Here is a 21,750-nt window from a genome sequence, read left to right on the forward strand (position 1 = left end):
GAAATCTCTCCACTGAGCTTAGTTTGTACTACTAAACATCGCCACCACCTTCATTAAATTTAAAAATCCCAGCCTGTATTGTCAAAGTATGAAGCAGTTAGCCTAACTCTGCTCTCCCAATGGTTGACTTCAATGAGAGCAGAGTTGGACCAAGGCTGAGAGCGTTAGAAAACACACATGAACAATAACTCTTGACAAAATCTGAGCTTTTTTTCCTAAAAGCTAATTAAGGGATAAATCCTAAAATGAAGAGCCAGCTTGAGTGTTGGACAGATCTGTTCCTCTGAGGCTACTGAAACCCAACAGTTGAAGCTGTGTTCCCGCTAACCGTCATCCACAGAAGGATCAGTGCAGCAGAGAATCCACTAGACTGTCTGCTGTGTAGGAGCTGCTGCAAAGCTATATGCCACATAAGTAGTGAGCAGCTCCTGGAAACTTGCCCCTTTTCCAAACAAATCTACATCTGTTCTGCTGCCTGGGGAGCCTGTGCACCTGTGAAGGAGAGGGGATGGATTTGCTTTTTAGTGATTTAATTTTTTCTTTAAATACACTTTAAATGCCTATTGTATATAAAATGTTAATTAACTGTTCATTCCTAAAAGTCCCTTTATTTTTGCCTCCTGACTTTACAGTAATTGGTTTTCATTTTCAGAATTCAGTGTTCTTACTCAAGCATAACTTAAAGCGGAGATGATACACTATAACCTTCAGCATATCAGATGTTCTTAATTGAAAGAAAAAAAATACATAGTGTCTTATAAAACCTGGCCTGCATTTCTTTTTTAAACTAGCCCATTTTGTAGTATTAGACAGCTAATTTAGACAGCTCTGGGTAATTTGAGCAATTAATTAATGTACTAACCTGAGAATGAATAAAAGCCCTCTTTCTCCTATTTGTACTCAACTTCACCAGTTGTTTAAACGTGCAGCTTCTTTTTCAAGTAGTGTTCCTGTGGGTGCTCCATTATAGGTATATCTGCACCCCTACACCTCTTATCGGAGATTTTAGGTTGCAGTGTCAGTTCAGCCCCCACATGCGCTCTCCCTCCCTCATGGTCTGCCTCAAGGTTACCTAGCACTGCCTAGACGACCCCCCACCCAGTTCCTTCTTGACTGCCTTTGGCCTCAGCAAATAGTTATCCCTTTCTTATCTGTGTTATTAGCATAAGTAGTAGTTGATTTTGTTAGTGTTTCCTTTTTTACCATCTTGGGATTAAAAAAAAAAAGGGGGGGGGAAAGGAAGGAAAAAACTTTAGTTTGTTTCCCTGCCCTGTCTGGGACTATTTCTCTCTCCACCCACCCTCCCTTTGGGTATTTAGAAGACCCTCTCTAAGTTCTTCCACTTTAAAAGGAAGGCGGGGGGAGACAACTTTCTTCTGCATTCCTCACTGCTAGAGTAGGATCGTTCCCCTCTCCTATCCTTGGCTTCAAGAGGTGCCTCTCCTGCAAGGAGTTGATTCCTGTAATGGACACTCACTGTGTCTGGTGACTGGGAGAGTCCTGTATCCCTCAGAAGTGTTCCCTCTGCCATCAGCTAAAGTTGTGGTCTTTCAAGAACCAGGTGCTGAAGTTAAAACTCCTCCTTATGGAGAAGGCACTTCACCCTCCAGAGGGCTCTGGTGCTGACCCCTGCTCACTCTGGAGCCTTCAACTTCAAAGGCGGTAGAATTGTGGGGGAAAAAACAGCAGATTTCCCCCAAAAAGGCTTGTGGAAAAAGGGGCTCCAAATCCCCAGCAGGGTTCCCCAGTGTGATCGACCACCTCGGTACCAGTGGCTCCAAAGCACAGTATCCAAAAACATCAGGGTGCCTCTGCTGTGAGCTCTGCCACACCACCTAGAGTCTCTGAGGCAGCGTTACCCCCCTCTAAGGACAAAAAAAAAAAAAAAACCATACTGCCTCTAAAGGAGCAGCACTGAGAAAACCTTTGGTCTAGGGAGCGCTATGCACCTTCCAAACAATTGGTACTGACAACATACTATGGACACTCCTCTGTGGTACTGAGTGAGCCAACGGTACCACAAGAGTTCCAATACCCTAGAGACCTGACAGTTGGGGAGGAACAGCAATCCCCATTACTTGTTACTACTCCCTGGTACTGAGCACATCCCACTGCCTGGAGCCTCCCTCAGCACTGGGCTGTGTACCACCAATACCACAGTCAGCACCACCCTTACCCAGTAAGGAGTCAGACAGTGACCAGGAGGATATAATTTCCCTGGCCTCCTGTCACAATACAAGGATCCTCTTCAGTTTCGTTGAGCTGACCTGTGTTCTTGGTTTGGGCCCCCTTGGGCACTCCCACCACCTATGCCCTTTCCCCAACCCATGGCCGTATTGGGATCCTTGAGTGATGTACAGATCCCATACTCTGCAGGTGACTAGTGTCTCAGAGAGAGTCTGCCAGATGGTCTCCTACAGTGTCACTGTCCAGAACCCCTGAACCAGAGGAGGAGGAACCTTTTGAGGAACAGGAAGAAGGGCTTGAAGGGGAAGCTACTTCTCCTAGTCCTCAACAGATGAGGCTGTGATGCGCCTCCCCCCCATCATTAGCTCATGATTTCATGAACTTCCAAGACCTTCCTAAGAGGGTGGCGGATGAGCTGCAGATTCCTCTACAGTAGGTGCCAGATACACATCACAAGCTGGTAGATATTCAGCACGCCACCTCCTCATCCAAAATTGCCCTCCCAATTAATGAAGCAATTCTAGATCCTGCCAAAGTCATCTGGTGGACACTAATCTCCATTGCACCAACCTACAAGAGCTGACAAAAATACTACATCCCTCCCAAAGAGGCAGAGTTCCTGTTTCAGCATCCATAACCCAGCTCCATCATAGTGGGTGTGGTTAGTGCACGAGGCAAGCAAAAGCATACCAAGTAGACCCCATACAGTGAGGATCAGAAGAGGCTAGATCTCTTTGGGAGGAAGGCATATTCATCGGCAACATTGCAGTTTAGAGTCGCAAACTACTGAGCTATCATGGCTAAATATGATCGTATTAATTATGGGAAACTCAGTGTTTCTGACAGGTATCAGAGTAGCAGCCGTGTTAGTCTGTATTCACAAAAAGAAAAGGAGTACTAGTGGCACCTTGGAGACTAACAAATTTATTTGAGCATAAGCTTTCGTGAGCTGCAAATAAATTTGTTAGTCTCTAAGGTGCCATTAGTACTCCTTTTCTTTCAGTGTTTCTGGACATTTTACCAGACACACAAGGAGCAGGTTCAGGACATTGTCAGAGATGGTCAGTTAGTAGCCAGAACAGCACTACAGATGGCGCCGGATGCAGCTGATTCAGTGGCCCACTTGGTCTCCATGGTAGTGGGACCCACCCACTCCAACCTGGGATCGTAACCTAGTTCTCAGAGCTTTGACCTCCGTTTGAGCCCACGGCAACTTACTCTCTCAACACCTGTACGTGAAGACTGCATTTCTAATGGCCATCACCACCTCAGCTAGGTGCATAGAAGAAATAGCAGCCCTAATAGCACACTTACCATACATGATCTTTTTTTAAAAGACAAAGTAACTTTAAGGCCGCATCCCAAGTTTCTCCCTAAAGTTGCCTCGACTTTCCATATGAATCAACAGATCCATCTTCCTGTTTTTTCCCTAAAACCACATTATGACAACAAGGAGGCCATTCTGAATATGCTAGATTTTTAGAAGAGCACTAGCATTCTACTTTGACAGAACTAAGGACTTCAGGAGGTCCTTTAAACTCTTCCTTTTGCTTGCGGAAAGATCCAAAGGCTCTGCAATACCATAAGAACATAAGAGCGGCCATACTGGGTCAGACCAAATGTCCATCTAGCCCAGGATCCTGTCTTCTGACAGTGGCCAATGCCAGGTGCCCCAGAGGGAATGAACAGAACAGGTAATCATCGAGTGATCCGTCCCCTGTTACCCATTCCCAGCTTCTGGCAAACAGAGGCTAAGGACACTATCCCTGCCCATCCTGGCTAATAGCCATTGATGGACCTATCCTCCATGAACATATCTAGTTCTTTTTTGAACACTGTTATAGTCTTGGCCTGCACAACATCCTCTGGCAAGCAGTTCCACAGGTTGACTGTGAGTTGTATGAAAAAATACTTCATTTTGTTTGTTTTAAACCTGCTGCCTATTAATTTCATTTGGTAACCCTTAGTTCTTGTGTTATGAGTAAATAACACTTCCTTATTTACTTCTCTACAGCAGTCATGATTTTATAGACTTCAATCATATTTCCCCCCCCCCTTAGTTGTCTCTTTTCCAAGCTGAAAAGTCCCAGTCTTAATCTCTCCTCCATATGGAAGCTGTTCCATATCCCTAATAATTTTTGTTGCCATTTTCTGAACCTTTTCCAATTCCAGTATACCTTTTTTAAGATGGGGGCAACCACATCTGCACGCAGTATTCAAGATATGGGCATACCATAGGAATCATGGACCTGGAAGGGACCTCGAGAGGTCATCTAGTCCAGATCCCTAAACTCAAGGCAGGACTAAGTATTGTCTAGACCATCCCTGACAAGTGTTTCTCCAACCTGCTCTTAAAAATACCCAATGATGGAGATTCCACCACCTCCCTAGGCAATCTATTCTAGTGCTTAACCGCTCTGACAGTTAAGACGTTTTTCCTAATGTCTAACCTAAGCTGCCCTTGCTGCAATTTAAGCCCATTGCTTCTTGTCCTATCCTCCGAGGTTAAGAACAACAGTTTTTCTCCCTCCACCTTGTAACAACCTTTTATGTACTTGAAAACTGTTATCATGTCCCCCCTCAGTCTTCTCTTCTCAAGACTAAACAAACCCAATTTTTTCAATCTTCCCTCATAGGTCATGTTTTCTAGACCTTTAATCATTTTTCTTGCTCTTCTCTGGACTTTCTCCAATTTGTCCACATCTTTCCTGAAATGTGGCGCCCAGAAGTGGACACAATACTCCAGTTGAGGCCTAATCAGAGTGGAGTAGAGCGGAAGAATTACTTCTTGTGTTTTGTTTACAATACTCCTGCTAATATATCCCAGAATGATGTTTGGTTTTTTTGCAACAGCGTTAAACTGTTGACTCATATTTAGCGATCCACTATGACCCCCAGATCCCTTTCCGCAGTACTCCTTCCTAGGCAGTCATTTCCCATTTTGTATGTGTGCAACTGATTGTTCCTTCCTAAGTGGAGTACTTTGCATTTGTCCTTATTGAATTTCATCCAATTTACTTCAGACCATTTCTCCAGTTTGTCCAGATCATTTTGAATTTTAATCCTATTCTCCAAAGCACTTGCAACCCCTCCCAGCTTGTTATCAGCCACAAGCTTTATAAGTATACTCTCTATGCCATTATCTAAATCACTGATGAAGATATTGAACAGAACCAGACCCAGAACCAATCCCTGCGGGACCCCACTTGGTATGCCCTTCCAGCATGACTGTGAACCACTGATAACTACTCTCTGGGAACGATTTTCCAACCAGTTATGCACCCACCTTATAGTAGCTCCATCTAGGTTGTATTTCCCTAGTTTGTTTATGAGAAGATCATGCGAGACAGTATCAAAAGCCTTACTAAAGTCAAGATATACCACCGCTTCCCCCGTATCCACAAGGCTTGTTACCCTGTCAAAGAGAGCTATCAGGTTGGCTTGACACAATTTGTTCTTGACAAATCCATGCTGACTGTTACATATCACCTTATCTTCTAGGTGTTTGCAAATTGATTGCTTAATTATTTGCTCCATTATCTTTCTGGGTACAGAAGTTAAGCTGACTGGTCTGTAATTCCTTGGGTTGTCCTTATTTCCCTTTTTATAGATGGGCACTATATTTGCCCTTTTCCAGTCTTCTGGAATGTCCTCCGTCTTCCATGGTTTTTCAAAGATAATTGCCAATGGCTCAGATATCTTCTCAGTCAGCTCCTTGAGTATTCTAGGATGCATGTCATCAGGCCCTGGTGATTTGAAGACATCTAACTTGTCTAAGTAATTTTTGACTTGTTCTTTCCCTATTTTAGACTCTGATCCTACCATATTTTCACTGGCATTCACTATTTTAGACTTCCAATCGCTACCAACCGTCTTGGATTTGTATAGAGGCAATATGATATTTTCTGTCTTATCTATCCCTTTCTTAATGATTCCCAACATTCTGTTCTCTTTTTTGACTGGCGCTGTACATTGAGTGGATGTTTTCAGAGAACTATCCACAATGACTCCAAGCTGTCTCTCGAGTGGTAATGTTATACAGACAAAACTGCACAGGATCGTTTCAGGGGATAAGACAAGATGTCACGTTTATTATAATAACACAGTTTGAGTTATGACCAATAACTAATATCTAATACCTATGTACACACACACACATATATCAAATGTTCTGCAGCTGCTAGATAGTTACCAGTCCTGAATGTAGCTTGAGTTTGTGGCTTGGGTTTGTAGCTTGTGGCGGCTAACTGGCCAGGAAAGCCGGGCGCAAGGAAGGGCTGGGTCTCTGTTGGCATGCACTGATGCCCTTCCATGTTGGCAGCAGAATGTTACCCTCCAAAGTCTTCCATCTCACCCGTCCTTTTTGTAGGCTTCAGTTTGAATCCAGAGGCTATAGGTCTTGCTGTGTCACGCTGCCTCTGGGTTCGGTGTGATTGATCACCCGTTAATTGCAGACATGACTTTCAGCCTGGGACCTGGCTTTGATGTTTCTTCAGTTGTACTTTTGTTCTTTTCTTTTTAGGGTGGACTCTTCTTGCTTTGCCAGGGCTGTTGTCTGGATCTTCAGCCGTTGGTGTTTACACTTTATTTCATCAGGACAGTCTGGGGCTGGAGGTTGATTCCATCATCCATACATACCTCATTCACACATCTAAACTAATAAGATTACAGCAGGGTTTTGCAAAAATGAAGTGAGCATTTTAAAATGGAGTTTGAGTTACAGTATGGACAAGTGTAAGGAATGACAAACAGTGAGCAGAAGTTACAATGTTGAAACAGTGCAAGTTTCATTGGATTGAAAGTGAAATTCAATTAGCCAGTTATTGGGGTACCTGGTTTATGAATGAATGTTTCATTCATAAAACTTTGCTTATGAAGTTATATTAATAAAGTGAACAATTAAAAACTATTTCATTGATCAGTTCTACAGTAACAGCTAATTTAGATCCCATCATTTTATGTGTATAGTTTCCAATGTGCATATTGGCTCAAAGACTATCCAAATGGGTCTCGTGTTACATTAATCACTGTTATTGGGTGCAAACTGTTGCCTCTGTCTGGAATCCTTATGCACTCCACAATTTCTACCTTGGTCGCATTCCTTAAAGATGTCCCCTATCTTGGAAATCTGCAGAGCTGAGACTTAGATCTCTGTCCACACTTTCACAGAACAGTATGCAGTCACTGGAGATTTGGCCTTCAATGCCATCTTCGACTCCACAGTACTCTGTAGTAACAGACTCCACTCCAAAGTCCCAGCCATCCATGAGGGATACTGCTGTGAAGTCACTTACAGTGGAACACACACAGCGGGACACATCTCAAAGAACAGTCAAACACTAGTTTTGCCTTAAATTGTAGTATTGAGAAATGGCAAAGGAAGTGATTTTAACTCCTTTTATAGCTTTTCCTCTCTCCATCAGTCCTTGAATAGATTCCAGAACTAAACCAAATTTAATAAAATGAAGATTTGAGCTAGAGTCTTCCCAGTGTTGTTTTCTTGTAACTTCTGCCTGTGGTCTGAAAATGGGTTCATGGGCTCCTGCCTAGGACACTGGCTAGCTGTCAAGTCCGTGATATTGCTGGGGTGTTTAAAATGCTACTGCATTGTGCATAGTAGCTATGTAAACAGTACTGTGGTGTTCCATATTGGTGTCATTGATTCCAAATCAAATGTGCTGAGGTTAAAAGTAAATTTTTAATTGCCAAACTCAACCCGATCTGATAGACATTTCCACTATCTTTCTGGCTCACATTACCTGTAGTGAGGTTTCTACAGCTGAGAACTTAGTAAATAATTCTGTTGATGCTAATCAGGGGATCCATCTCGCTCTCCTGTAGTTGTTTTGGCCCTGCAGGGCTCACAAAAGTAGAAATCTCAGATAAGCTATATGTACCAGGGCAGGTATGCCAGATAAGAAGGTACAGGTTTTTTTTTCAAGGCACTTTTCTGACCATATAGTTTTAAAATGAGTCCAAATAGAAAGCATGTAAATCAAGGCCCCATGATTTGTTTCCATACACCAGATTAAAATGCTAAGAAGTCGAACTGCATATAGAAGTTGTCCTTCTCAAAGATGGTCTGAGATACTAGCAGTGTTGTTTTCATAACCTTACTAAGCAGGATTAGCGAAATTGGTTTTACATTTCATTTCCCAGTATCCTTTTTGGGGAAAGGGTGAAGGGGCTAGTACAGTGTACTCCTGATATAATTCTGTGTCCCCCCCCCCCCCCCCAAAAATTCTCCACCCAGTATTTTAAAATTCTGCAAACTTTATTTGTCAATAAATAAATGTGATGGTTCCAACATGGTAGTAGCCTGTGCTCCCCAATGCAAGCACGGAGATGGGAGATCACCCTGCAGCCCTGTCCCCTCCTCCCTGGGACACGGACTCAGTGGTGAGGCTGCACCCATCCCTGAAACAGCACAAGGGCTAGGCCTGCCCCAGAAACACCCCGGGGCCCTGCCCCTCCATGCCAGGTACACTAGGAATAGGAAGGAAGGCTCAGCCCAGCTGGGTGCAAGTGGGAGTGGATCCAGGTGTGGGGTGAGAGGTTCTGTGTGGGGAAATCTGGGTGCAGGTGGCTTGGTGGGGGGTCTGGGTGCCAGGGGCAGTCTGGATGGAGATCTGGGGTGGAGTTTGTCAGAGTGGGGGTTTGAGTGCAGGGACAGTTTGGGTGCAGGGGTGAGGGTCCAGATGCTGGGAGGTTGGGGCCTGGGTGCAGAGGGTTCTGTGTGGGGGATCTGTATATGGGGGAAGTCCCAGATGTATGGGTGTTGGGCAGATGGGGGAGCAGCTCCTTATACAGTGACTCCTCACCCCCCATGACTGAGGAGGAATGGGGGCAGGAAGCGGGGGGAGGGAAGGTTTCTGGGGATGGGTCTGACCCAGCCCTGGCTGCTCCTTGCAGGAGAAGAGGAAGGCCCAGCCCAGCCCAGCCAGGATTAACAGCTGAGCCTGGCACAGAGTAGGAGCCACTGGCTGGAGCATCCCCAGCCCTGCTCTGCCCCCTCCCCCCCCGATTTTCCTCTCAGATGGCTGCTCTGGGCACCCAAAACAACGCACCCGCGCTGCTGGGGAGTGGCACATGACGACTTTTGCAGATTCCCTTTGCTTCCCCATCATAAAGTCATTTTTCAGCGGGGAAGCAAAGAAATCTGTGGGGAAATTAATTCTGCTCATATGCAGTGGTGAAGAATTCCCCCAGGAATAGTACAGTGGTTTTCAAGCCATCTGAAGTCATAGTTATCTTACTAACTTTTGGAAACAGATCAACCATGTTTTGTGGTGGTTTTGGTTTTTTGTTTTTTTTTTAACCCCTTGGTAGAAATATATCTTTTGGTGCTTTACTTAGGACCCCAAATATAGGAAAATGCTGACATTTGAAACAATGGGTTCTTTTCATTTGGTTATTGCAGCTTCTGTACAATTGTTCCCAGAACCGTTATTAAAATCTACAAAGCTTTTATTTCAAAGCAAAGTAGCATATCTTTCCAGAAAGCTCTCAGCTTTTTCCTAATCAGTTTTCAGTGTAGTAGCCATGTTAGTCTGTATCCGCAAAAAGAAAAGGAGTACTTGGGGCACCTTAGAGACTAACAGATTTATTTGAGCATAAGCTTTCGTGAGTTACAGCTCACTTCATCAGATGCATTCAGTGGAAAATACAGTGGGGAGATTTATATACACAGAGAACATGAAACAATGGGTGTTACCATAAATACTGTAACGAGAGTGATCAGGTAAGGTGAGCTATTACCAGCAGGAGAGCCGGGGTGGGGTGGGGGGTGGACTTTTGTAGTGATAATCAAGGTGGGCCATTTCCAGCAGTTGACAAGAATGTTTGAGGAACGGGGTGGGGGGGAATAAACATGGGGAAATAGTTTTACTTTGTGTAATGACCCATCCACTCCTAGTCTTTATTCAAGCCTAAGTTAATTGTATCCAGTTTGCAAATTAATTCCAATTCAGCAGTCTCTCGTTGGAGTCTGTTTTTGAAGATTTTTGTTGAAGAATTGCCACTTTTAGGTCTGTAATCGAGTGACCAAAGAGACTGATGTGTTCTCCGACTCGTTTTTGAACGTTATAATTGTTGACGTCTGATTTGTGTCCATTTGTTCTTTTACGTAGAGACTGTCCAGTTTGACCAATGTACATGGCAGAGGGGCATTGCTGGCACATGATGGCATATCTCACATTGGTGGATGTGCAGGTGAACAAGCCTCTGATAGTGTGGCTGATGTTGTTAGGCCCTGTGATGGTGTTCCCTGAATAGATATGTGGGCACAGTTGGCAACGGGCTTTGTTGCAAGGATAGGTTCCTGGGTTAGTGGTTCTGTTGTGTGGTGTGTGGTTACTGGTGAGTATTTGCTTCAGGTTGGGGGGCTGTCTGTAGGCAAGGACTGGCCTGTCTCCCAAGATCTGGGAGAGTGATGGGTCATCCTTCAGGATAGGTTGTAGATCCTTGATGATGCGCTGGAGGGGTTTTAGTTGGGGGCTGAAGCTGACGGCTCGTGGCGTTCTGTTATTTTCTTTGTTGGGCTGTTCCTGTAGTAGGTGACTTCTGGGAACTCTTCTGGCTCTGCCAGTCTGTGTCTTCACTTCCGCAGGTGGGTATTGTAGTTGTAAGAATGCTGGTAATAGCTCACCTTACCTGATCACTCTCCTTACAGTGTGTATGGTAACACCCATTGTTTCATGTTCTCTGTGTATATAAATCTCCCCACTGTATTTTCCACTAAATGCATCCGATGAAGTGAGCTGTAGCTCACGAAAACTCATGCTCAAATAAATTTATTAGTCTCTAAGGTGCCACAAGTCCTCCTTTTCTTTTTCCTAATCAGTGTGACATCTTCAACCAGAGATTTTGGGGAATATCCACAATGTTCACGTAAAAGTGGTAGCCAGACAATTTTTATAAGCTCCAGTCCAGGATCTGAAAAAATGGAAAGCTGGACAGTTAATCTTTAAAATCTCAAAGGGTTCTAACAGACTGTTTTAAGCAGGATTAAACTAGTTCAGCCTATTAAGCAAGTAAGACTGATGGGATGATCCAGTGAGCAATTGGTAGTTCTCAGCCATGTGCACATTTTTACATGAAATTACTTGGCCTTATCTCACATACCCCCATATTAATACATTGCATATGTTTAATAAAAAATATTTTTTAGTTATTCAGGGCCCTTCTTGACCCAAATTGTCACTTTGTTAAATTGAATTGATGCACTTTGTTCAGAAAATTTTTTTAACTGTCAATACAGACTTTATTATTAAACAAAAGACAAACGAATGCATGTTTCTTACATCAGTGATTTTATTTTGAAGTCTGTCACTATTAATCGCAACATAGCAAACACAACAAATGAGTTTTAAAACAACATGCAGTTATAGTTCTTATACAATTTCAAAGCTTCTTAAATAACTGCTTTTCACTGATCTTATTTCCATTCTATTGATATCTTTAGCTCTTCTGAAATAGAGATGTCAAAGACCGTAGATAAAGTTAGAATGGCACAAAGTCAAGTTTTTTTTCCCATCCTGGATTTAATATCAGCATAGAATGGGTATGCATTTGTATTTTCTAAATTCAAAACAAAACTGTGAACGGAAAATATAGGAACAGCCTAACAAATCTCAATGCTAGCATGTTTCCAGTAGACTCAGGGGTTCCTTGCGGATAGGGCCTCCATGAATATGGGTTGTCTACACTTAAAACACTGCAGTGGCACTGCTGTAGCACTTCAGAGAGGACACTACCTATGCCGATGGGAGGAGTTCTTCTGTCAGCGTAGGTACTGCCCCAAGAGGCAGTTGCCAGGATTCTCCCATCGACCTAGCGTTTTCTACACCAGTGGTTAGGTCGGTTTAACTGCATTGCTCAGGAGTGTGGATTTTTCACACCCGTGAGCTATGTAGTTATACCAACCTAATTTTCTCGTGTAGACCAGGCCTCAGCAAGAAGCATACTATTGAAAGCCTTGTATACACATCTGTCTCCAAACGTAAGGAATAACACAGAAGGGGTTGCAGCTGTTAAGATGATAAAGCACATCCAGTGCTGATGACACTCTGGACATTGAACTATGCTTCCACACTCAAGGTGGATGAGGTAATATATTTTATTGGACTAACTTCTGTTGATGAAAGAGACATACTTTCAAGCCACACACAGCTCTGTACAGATCAAAAGCTTGTCTTTTTCACCATCAGAAGTTGGCCCAATAAAAGAGATTACCTCACCCAACTTGTCTCTAATATCCTGGGACCAACACGCTACAACAATACTGAAAACAAGCTTCCACCCACCCACGTTTTGGTTTTATGGTTTATCTACGAGTATTTTTAATAATTTGTATAATCCAGAGCAGTACATTTTGAATTCCTGTCGCGAAACACAAATAAATGTGTGTCCAGCCTGAGACCTTTCCAAGAACAGGACTTTCATAGGAACTATTTCAACCATTTGAATAGAGGTAAGAATAGTGCCTTTCTAGTAGAAAATATGAAAGCTGACTCATCTCAAAGTTTAGCATCAGTTTAAGGCAGTTTTATTTTATTTTACACAATTTTACTAATTCTCAGAGTATCTTTGTGCAGGACCCACGTTCTCTTGATCCATGGTAAGTGAAGGGAGCAGAGCAGAAAGCTTCATTTAATAAGTGTCTTATCATTTGCAGCACACCAAAAATGGAAGGTCCGCTGTAAATTTAAATAGAAGCCTTGGGGGCTGATGTGTGCTGTTTGCTATCAGCTGGTTTATTTTACCTTTTTTTTTTCTTTTCTTTTTCTGTTGTGCAGTTTGTTGCATAATTTAAGGACCCGGATCTAAGGCTTGGCGGCCTGTCCCTTGTGTTTCTTGGTTTATGACTGTCGGCTTTGCGGAATACGGCTGAGATGAAAGGATTTCTTGAGGATGCAAACTATTCTATTGGCTTGCTGGATGAAGGAGCAACTCTTGGAGATGTTATTGACAGCTATGTTTATGAACATACACTTGTAAGTATTTGATACCCATGCCTTCTAATTTAACTGAATTAATTTTCAGGTATAATTTTCTAGTACTTAAATTTTTCAATTCCTAGTTTCAAATTGTTTGACTAGCAAGTGTATTGTAGGCAAGATGGCAATGACACATACAATTAAGTTTGCCTAACCTGTTTAATTATAAACCCCTTTCCAATTGCTTATAACTTTGCTGAATTTTAACCATTTGGGCTGAAATTTTCCATGTTTGCTCTCTGCCTCAGGCTGAATTTTGCTGGCAAAGTTTGAGCAAAACCTGGTCAGCCACTTCCAAGAATGAGGTTGTGGGGAAAATAGCTTTGCCAGTGTTAAATAAATAAAATTCTCCAGCTGTTCCTATGAAGAGCTTTAGCTATGGGATTTGGAGCAGCGACCTGAAGTTTGGCCAGTATATAGTGCTGGGGTTAGAGAAGTGACTTTTACTGCCCCCGTGAAAATTTGCCCAGATTTGGCTGATTCATAAGCCTCTGAAAATAATCATTTGCACATGCTCAGAGATTGTTTGGGTCTTCCTCTTAAAATTTCTATATTCCGTCTGCACTGAGCAGTCCCACAGAGCCCTTCTCCACATATGGTAAGTGCACTGTATATGCTCCCCGTTCCCAACGAGCCTCCTACATGCTAGGAACAGAGTGGGTGGGGTAGGGTGGGGTAACAACAGCAGCAGCTCCTCCTTCAGCCTAGAGGAAGATATGCTGCACTGGGAGCCAGGAGGAGACAGTGAGTTCTAGTCTTGGATCTTCTACTGACTAGTTTTATTAATTCTGTGATGTCATAGACTTTTTTTATTGAGCAAGGTCTCACACCCCAATGTTAAGAAGCAGGCAGACAGCATAAAGGGGTAATGGAAGTGTTGCACAAGGCCATCTGTGGCAGAGCTCAGAATAGAACCCTGTTCTTTAATATGCCATACCTAAGAGTTAACCAGGTTGCACAGGTGACCTGGCATTTTCCTAACTTTTGAGTGCTTGACTTTAGAACCTTAATGTACTTTTAGGATAGATTCTTGTATAGAATTGTAATTATAATCTTGATGCCTCAGATAGATGGGGGAAAGAACCTCAAATCACGTCAAACCAACCTAATATCCTTCTCTGACAGGGTAACAAGGCTTGTGGAGGGGGGAAAGCAGTAGATATCTCAACTTTAGTAAGACTTTTGATACTGTCTCACATGATCTCTTCATAAGCAAACTAGGGAAATTTAGCCTAGAGATGAATCTGCTATAAGGTGGGTGCACAACTGGTTGGAAAATCGTACTCTGAGAGTAGCTATCAATTGTTCATAGTCAAACTGGAAAGGCATATCAAATGGGTTGCAGGAGAGATCTATCCTGGGTTCAGTTCTAGTCAATATCTTCATAAATTTGCCTAGTGGCATAGAGAGTACACTTATAAAATTTGCAGATGATACCAAGTTGGGAGGGGTTGCAAGCACTCTGGAGGATAGGATTAGAATTCGAAATGATCTGGACAAATTGAAGAAATGGTCTGAAAGAAATAGGATGAAATTCAGTAAGGACAAGTGCAAAGTACTACACTTGGGAAGGAATAATCAATTGCACAAATACAAAATGGGAAACAGCTGCCTAGGAAGGAGTACTGCAGAAAAAGATCTGGGGGTTATAGTGGATCACAAACTAAATATGAGTCAACACTGTAATATTGTTACCAAAAAAGTGAACATCACTCTTGGACATAGCAGCAGGAGTGTTGTAAGCAAGACGTGAGAAGTAATTCTTCCACTCTGCTCAGTCTCAATTGGAGTACACTGCTCAGCACTAAATTGCTCAGCAAAGGCCTCCACATGAAAGATATGGATAAAATGGAGAAAGTCCAGAGGAGAATGACAAAAATTATTGAAGGTCTAGAAAACTTGACCTACAAGGAAAGGTTGAAAAAAATTTGGGTTTAGTCAAGAGAAGACTGAGGGGGGACATAAAAGTTTTCAAGTACATAAAAGGTTGTTACAAAGAAGAGGGTGATAAATTGTTCTCCTTATCCACTGAGGACAGGACAAGAAGTAATGGGCTTAAATTACAGCAAGGCAGACTTATATTAGACATTAGGAAAAATTTTTCAAATTTTGAGGGTAGTTAAGCACTGGAACCAATTACCTAGGAAAATTGTGGAATCTCCATCACTTAAAGATAAGGATAGACAAAGATCTGCCAGGGATGGTCATGATTAAGGCTACGATATAGTTACAGTTATTTTTAGTAAAAGTTATGTACAGGTCACGGGCAATAAACAAAAATTCACGGCCTGTGACCTGTCCGTGGCTTTTACTAAAAATACCTGTGACTAAATCTGGGGCGGGCGCTGCTGGGGGACATCTGGGGGGGTGGCTGGGGGTGGAGGGGTGTTGCTGGGGAGGAAGCATCCGGGGGGGTGGCTGAGGCAAGGCATCCAGGGGTCAGCGGACCGCAGTAGCTGGTGTGGCTGTCCTGGAGGCCACCTGAGTAGCTGTCCCCAGAGTCGGCTGCTCTGGGGTCAGCCACACTGGTCCTTGCAGAAGTCACGGAGGTCACAGAAAATCACTGAATCCATGACTTCCATGACCTCCATGACAGACACGGAGCCCTAGTCATGATAAATACTTAATCCTTCCTCAGTGCAGGGGACTGGACTAGACGACCTATCGATGTGCCTTCCAGTCCTACATTTCTGTGATGCTATGGCCCTGGCCCTGCTCAAGAAAGTTGATGACTTTTTTTTTTTTTTTTTTTAAAGAAGTGCTTGTAATGGAAATATTTTGTTACCTTAAATATAGTTGTTACCTTAAATATAGTTCTTGCAAAAGCCATAATACTAGGCATTTAAGGTAGGGCCTTTCATCCAAGGAATTTCAAAGTATTATGTAAATAATTTTAACAACTTCTTTGAAGGAGTAGGTATTGCCTTCATTTTAAATTTGGGTAAATTGTGGCACAGAAGTCAAATGAATTGTCCACGGTCATACATTAAGCAAATGGCAGAGTAAAAAATATATAACCTATGATTCCCAGTCATTCTTTGACCTAATAAACATGAGATATTTGTGCGTCATAGGATATTTTTGCTTTGACTTCAGGTCCACCATTATAGATACGTGATTTTTATTTTTCTACTGTCCTTTGTTTATAGACTGGAAAAAATGCATTTTTTGTTGGTGATCTTGGAAAACTTCTGAAGAAACACAACCAATGGCAGAATGTGATGGCACCAGTAAAACCATTTTACGCTGTAAAATGCAATTCCACTCCAGGTGTACTTGAGATTTTGGCAGCTCTTGGAATTGGGTTTGCATGTTCTAGTAAAGTGAGTGTTTGTTCTGTATATCCTGTTTGCCTGTCAAATTACCCTCTCTCTATCCTGGAGTTCATTAAATCTGTCCTGTATAAAACTTCTACTCTTGGTGTTAGTTACCATGCGGACACATTCTTTGCCTTAAACTGTAAACCCTTCATTATGATTTAGTATAGCAATTCCATTTTGTACTCTTGAAGCCGCTTATAATATACAGTTTAATTAGAAGAAAACCTTATTTGAGCTATATATCCCCACATAAATTGAAGATAAATTCACTACTGAAACTCATTTGACTTGTGTCTAACACTTTAATACTGTCTTGTTTTTCAGTCTGAAATGGCATTGGTACAAGACTTGGGCATTGCTCCTGAAAACATTATATATACAAATCCTTGCAAGCAAGCTTCTCAGATAAAATATGCAGCGAAAGCTGGGGTAAACATCATGACTTGTGACAGTGAAAGTGAATTAAAGAAAATTGCACGTAACCATCCAAGTGCTAAGTAAGTGTTGCATTGAAAAGAGAGAGAAATCTTAGTTTCTCTTATTGTTGTGGGAATTTAACTTTGGCTGTGGTATGGTTTGTCTGTTTACCTGGAAGCAAGAGAAGCATGTGGGTTTTTTAATGCAGTTTACTTGCATGTATTTTGTCCAACCTTGGCTCTGGTGTAGCAGTGTTTCTCTAAAGATATTTTGTTGCAGGATTTTCTCTTCTGGGTCTCAGCTTCCTAGCATAACAGGTGGAACTTCCTATGCTCAGGAGAACCTGGGGGGAACTTTGGCTTTGGGGGCCCAACTTTCACTTCAGTATTCTGGCAGTTTAATTTCAGTACATTGGCACCTGCCTTGAGGCCTCAGCTTCTCTTCATCTACAAGTAGTCTTGCTTTGCATGGCTTCAGTGTTTTATTTCAGGATGTCATCCATTTACTTGACTCCCAACAGCTTCAATTGTCAACAAATGACCGCATACACTGAATCTTCTGCCTGGGATTTGGGTGTGCTGTGTAGTGGTGTCAGATACACCTGCAGATGTCACAAGCGAATTAAGAGTAATGGGTATTGCCTTCAGTCCCTTCTTGAGATACCCCAGCCATGGCTCAGAGTACTTCAAAAGAGAAATCACTCAATCATAAACCTGAGTCTGCTTCAGCTGCTGAGGGCTGGAGTTCCGTTAGTGCCACCCACATTGGTACAGATTCCACTTCCCTCCAGACGCAGTGCGAGAGAGCTTCCCCTCAAAGCATCTTGCATCATTCCCATTCATAGCTTGGGGCTCGCCTATGGTCCGAGCCTCCCAAGACACTGCGAGTTAGTACTTGAAGTGAACAGTACTGTGCTTCACATTGGTGAACAAGGCGTTGCTTCCACGTAAATTTCAACAGGAAACACCAAGAAACAAGTTGCCCTGACATATCACTACCAAAGCACCTGACTCTGTTCAGGTTCACATCTTGGAGATGGATGTGGGGAGATTCTGTGATGGTACGTGTTTGGGATCTTGCCACATCCCTCCTGCTTATCTCTCAGGCTGTCCCAAAGGCTACAGTACTCCCTTCAGTGCTTATCTCCCACCCTGCATTGAGACCTGGTGGCGCTTCACACAATCAGAGCACCGTCTGCACAGAGACGACACTCACACTGAGCTGGTGCATGAAGCATTGGCTTTGACATAGGTACCTCATGCAATTGAAGGGTCTTAAGAAAAGCAGTGTAGATGACTTCTGTGGTATTGTCTATGCTCCATTAGCGTGTTAGATAGATCACTATAGTGGGAGCAGGGTGGTGATCAGGATGACATGGCTTCTATTTGGAATCAGATAAGCTGACCACCAACGAATGGCAAATACATTTCCATTGCAGAGCAGCAGCAGGTTAGCAAGACTGTGGGAGGAACTGGCTTCCTCCAGTTTCTTGAAAAACTGGCTAAGTTGGCTAGTTTGAGTTAGTGCCAGTTCAGGAATCTTCAAAGGCTATAATCAAGACTTTCACCTCCATCCAGTAGGCTTGTGGTACCATTGCACCCTCTTTGGGTCCAGCTGGTGAAGAAGTATCAGGCTGCCCAAACTGTTGTCCCTGTCAGACAGTCAAGAGGTGTATTTCAGCTAAGTTTCCCCTCTCTCTGCCCTGTCCCATCCCCACATGAGCTTGTGGTTGAGGTGACCATGGCTGGAACAAAGACTGTTCATTGTGATCCTGAGCTTCAGTACTAAGATTCTTTTGGACAAAGGTTTACTAGTGCACAGTTGGATCCTTTAGCATGATGAAATATCAGTTCTTCACGGTCAAAGGACAGACTGACTTTCGAAAAAAGGCCTCTGCCCTGGTTCAGTCAGTCTCTTTGGACAAAATGCCAGGACTCTTTAAGGTAAATAAATAATCTTAGTGCAGGAGGGCATGGACCTGGGCTGGCATCTGGTGCAGACAGCCTTTGATGTGGGTGATGGTAGCTAGCAGGTGTATGTGAAAGCCTTTATAAGCTAAAGGCCCTGTTAAAGGATCATTCAATCAGAGTCAGAGTGGCTTGTGCTGTCTTCCTCGTGGATGTTTCTAGCAGTGTACAAGACTGCTACATGATGCTTGCTCCATGCATGTACAAAGCAGTTGCTTAGATTCAGCTTACAGGAAGAAATCCCATTTTGGAGTATAAATCCTATACAACTTGTGAGTCCAAATTCTCTTACTATATAGTTTTATTTCTTTCTGGATTTCACCTGAGTTGGCTAAACTTTTGAAGTCGTTGTGTTTGTCCTACAGTCTGAAGTGATAAGCCTGGTTTTCCTTTTGGGAGTTATCTTATACCTTCTTTGTGTACTTCAAAAATAATTTCATATTTTTGCATTGACTTGCCTTTGCTGCCTGTTCCAATCATGTGACTCTAGTTACTTGCATTCCTGGAGAGAATCCTGCACAGAAAATTGTACTTCTTCTCTGAAGATTTTCATCCATCTCTGTCGATGTTTGAAGAGGAACCTTTTTGAAGTTGGTTTCTCAGATTTTGATGCTTTTACTATTCAGCCTTCTGAAGCATTCTTTTCTTCTAATCATTTTGTTTTGTGATTGGCTAATTTTTCTTTGCGGAGCCTTCACATTTTGCTAAAACCTGGAATTGACTGAAAGAATCCAAAGGCAGTAATTAAGCTCAGGGTGTCATGTGACCTCTGGTAGGGAAAGAATGGCTCATGCTCCTACCCACTACCATTGCCTTTAAGGGCCAAAAAGCACCAAGATCTTGGACTTCCTCCAGCCTCACTTTAGCCAGCTGAGACCCAGGTGTGAGAATCCTGCAAGATATTTTGAGAAGAGCAGAATTACAAGGTAAAGTAGTTTTCTCTTTTTATCTTGTACAGTTGTTTTCGCTAGAAAATCTTTACTGATGCTTTATAATGCTGTCATGAAAATTTGTCAGTTCAGTATGGCATATATAGTCTTGGTTAACAAATGTTTTCAGGCTAACCTTGGTGCTACTTAAGCTGTAGTGTGCAAAAATAGATATATTTTTGGAGTTTTCATATGATGAATTAAAAGGATTTGATTTTGTCAAATAACTAGGCCGAATATATAGGTTTGTCCAAATGTTATTACGGAATACTGTATAACTAAAATTGTTTAATTTTGATAAATGATTTTTAAAAAATTCCTCTGAAGTGTTTGTGCTGGTGAAAGAGAACCAGGAAATGAAACTGGCCAGTCTACTTTAATTATCCAAAATGAGTGAAATGCCAGCAGTAAGAAATGGCATAAATGACGAGCAAGGATGCTGAAGGGCACACATGGAAGAAATGGAAGTTAGATGATTCTTTCCCCTCCCTCCCCCCCCGGCATACACCTTTAAACTGTCCTTTGTAAATGTTTGCAATTTGAGGGTTCCATTAAATTTTTGGCAGCTGTTAGATTATCACATCACTGGTAGTAGCCAACAGTGTGCTTATCTTTGCATAGGGTGCTTGGACTTCACCAGCCAACCTTCAGCTAGTGCAAAATGCGGCTTTTTATGTTTGATGGTGTTTCTCACTTGGGATTGAAAATGGAATCATTGACCCTTTTAGCTGACGTTGAGTGAGTTTGTATTAATATAATCTTGTTTGTACATTCTCTGGTTTTGATAGGCATGTCTTATCAAATTACCACTCCACAGCAATTAAAGCATAACAAGACTGATTAAATATCAACTAATGAGACTCAGCTCACGAAGCCACAAGAAATTAGCCACCTATGCTCTAGCCAAAGACTGAGTTAATAGGTCTTCTAGCTATGATATGTGAGACCCATTGGAGGAGGAGAAATGGCACTCAGACAGCAGCCTCCTTCTCACAGGCAACTAGGAAGTAATGGGGGAGGGAATGGAACACCCCTTGCACCCAGTCCAACTGCCAGTGGAGATGGGGGGATGGGAGGGGTCTCTACATGTATCAGACTTCTACCAGACAAGGCTGATGTAAGAAGAGAAACACAGCAGGCTCCAAAGGGAATCCCAGGGCACTCTTCCTCCTGCCAGCCAGGAGGAAAGGGCTGGAGAGAAGCAATCCCATTGTCACTAAAGAGCAGCTTTTGAGCAAGCACTCCTTATGAGACGGTAACACTTTCTTTATTACAGCACCCAACAGACTCTTGCTGCTACAACAGAGTCTTAGTTGCTGCATTTCCAAATCCCTTTTCCTTGTTGGCTCCATGTTTTAGCCCCTAATTGCTAGTTTTTTCTCTGTACAGGATTGTTTTTATTAGGTTCACTTGACTCATCCATCGATGGAGCTGGAGTACTGACAACATAATCAACATACTTCTGACAGTCTTCAGGCTTCACATGTGCTGATGATGATGTAAACCAACTGTGCCCCAATCATCTTCCCCTTCTCTTAGGCTCTTACTACGTATTGCCACAGAAGACATTAGTGGAGCTGAGGAGATGAACATGAAATTTGGCACCATGCTGAAGAGCTGTAGGCACCTCATGGAATGTGCTAAGGAGCTTGAAGTCCAAATAGTTGGTGTTAAGTGAGTAGCTTTTTCATTTTCCCTTTATGTGTAATATTAAATACTCAAACTTAGATTTAACTCAAATTATTTTTTATTGTGCCAGTTTATTCTCCTTTCCTTATAGGGAACAATATAAAATCCAGTTCCATCATTTGAGAATTTTTGGTGACACTTAAGCATTCAAATCAGTATGAAACAGAAAAGTAATTGCATTTGAGCTACATAAAGTGAATTTATTGCAATCCATAGTGGGAATATGAAATCCCTTCTGCTGTAG

The 21,750-nt window shown here is 42.5% G+C and overlaps 1 protein-coding gene across 2 annotated transcripts in view; it reads left to right on the top strand.

The window, feature by feature from the left end:
- Window positions 1-21,750, top strand: part of AZIN1 (antizyme inhibitor 1) — a 60,115-nt gene that overhangs the window by 22,489 nt on the left and 15,876 nt on the right. For both annotated transcript variants that reach the window (XM_074944008.1, XM_074944007.1), the window contains exons 3-6: window positions 12,984-13,181; window positions 16,334-16,507; window positions 16,829-17,001; window positions 21,357-21,491. In XM_074944008.1, coding sequence (XP_074800109.1) covers window positions 13,080-13,181; window positions 16,334-16,507; window positions 16,829-17,001; window positions 21,357-21,491 — 584 coding nt within the window. In that variant the 5' untranslated portion in view covers window positions 12,984-13,079. The remainder of the gene's footprint in view (window positions 1-12,983; window positions 13,182-16,333; window positions 16,508-16,828; window positions 17,002-21,356; window positions 21,492-21,750) is intronic.

This window comes from Natator depressus, chromosome 2 (assembly GCF_965152275.1).
Source record: "Natator depressus isolate rNatDep1 chromosome 2, rNatDep2.hap1, whole genome shotgun sequence".
In the NCBI taxonomy this organism is placed as follows: Eukaryota; Metazoa; Chordata; order Testudines; family Cheloniidae; genus Natator; species Natator depressus.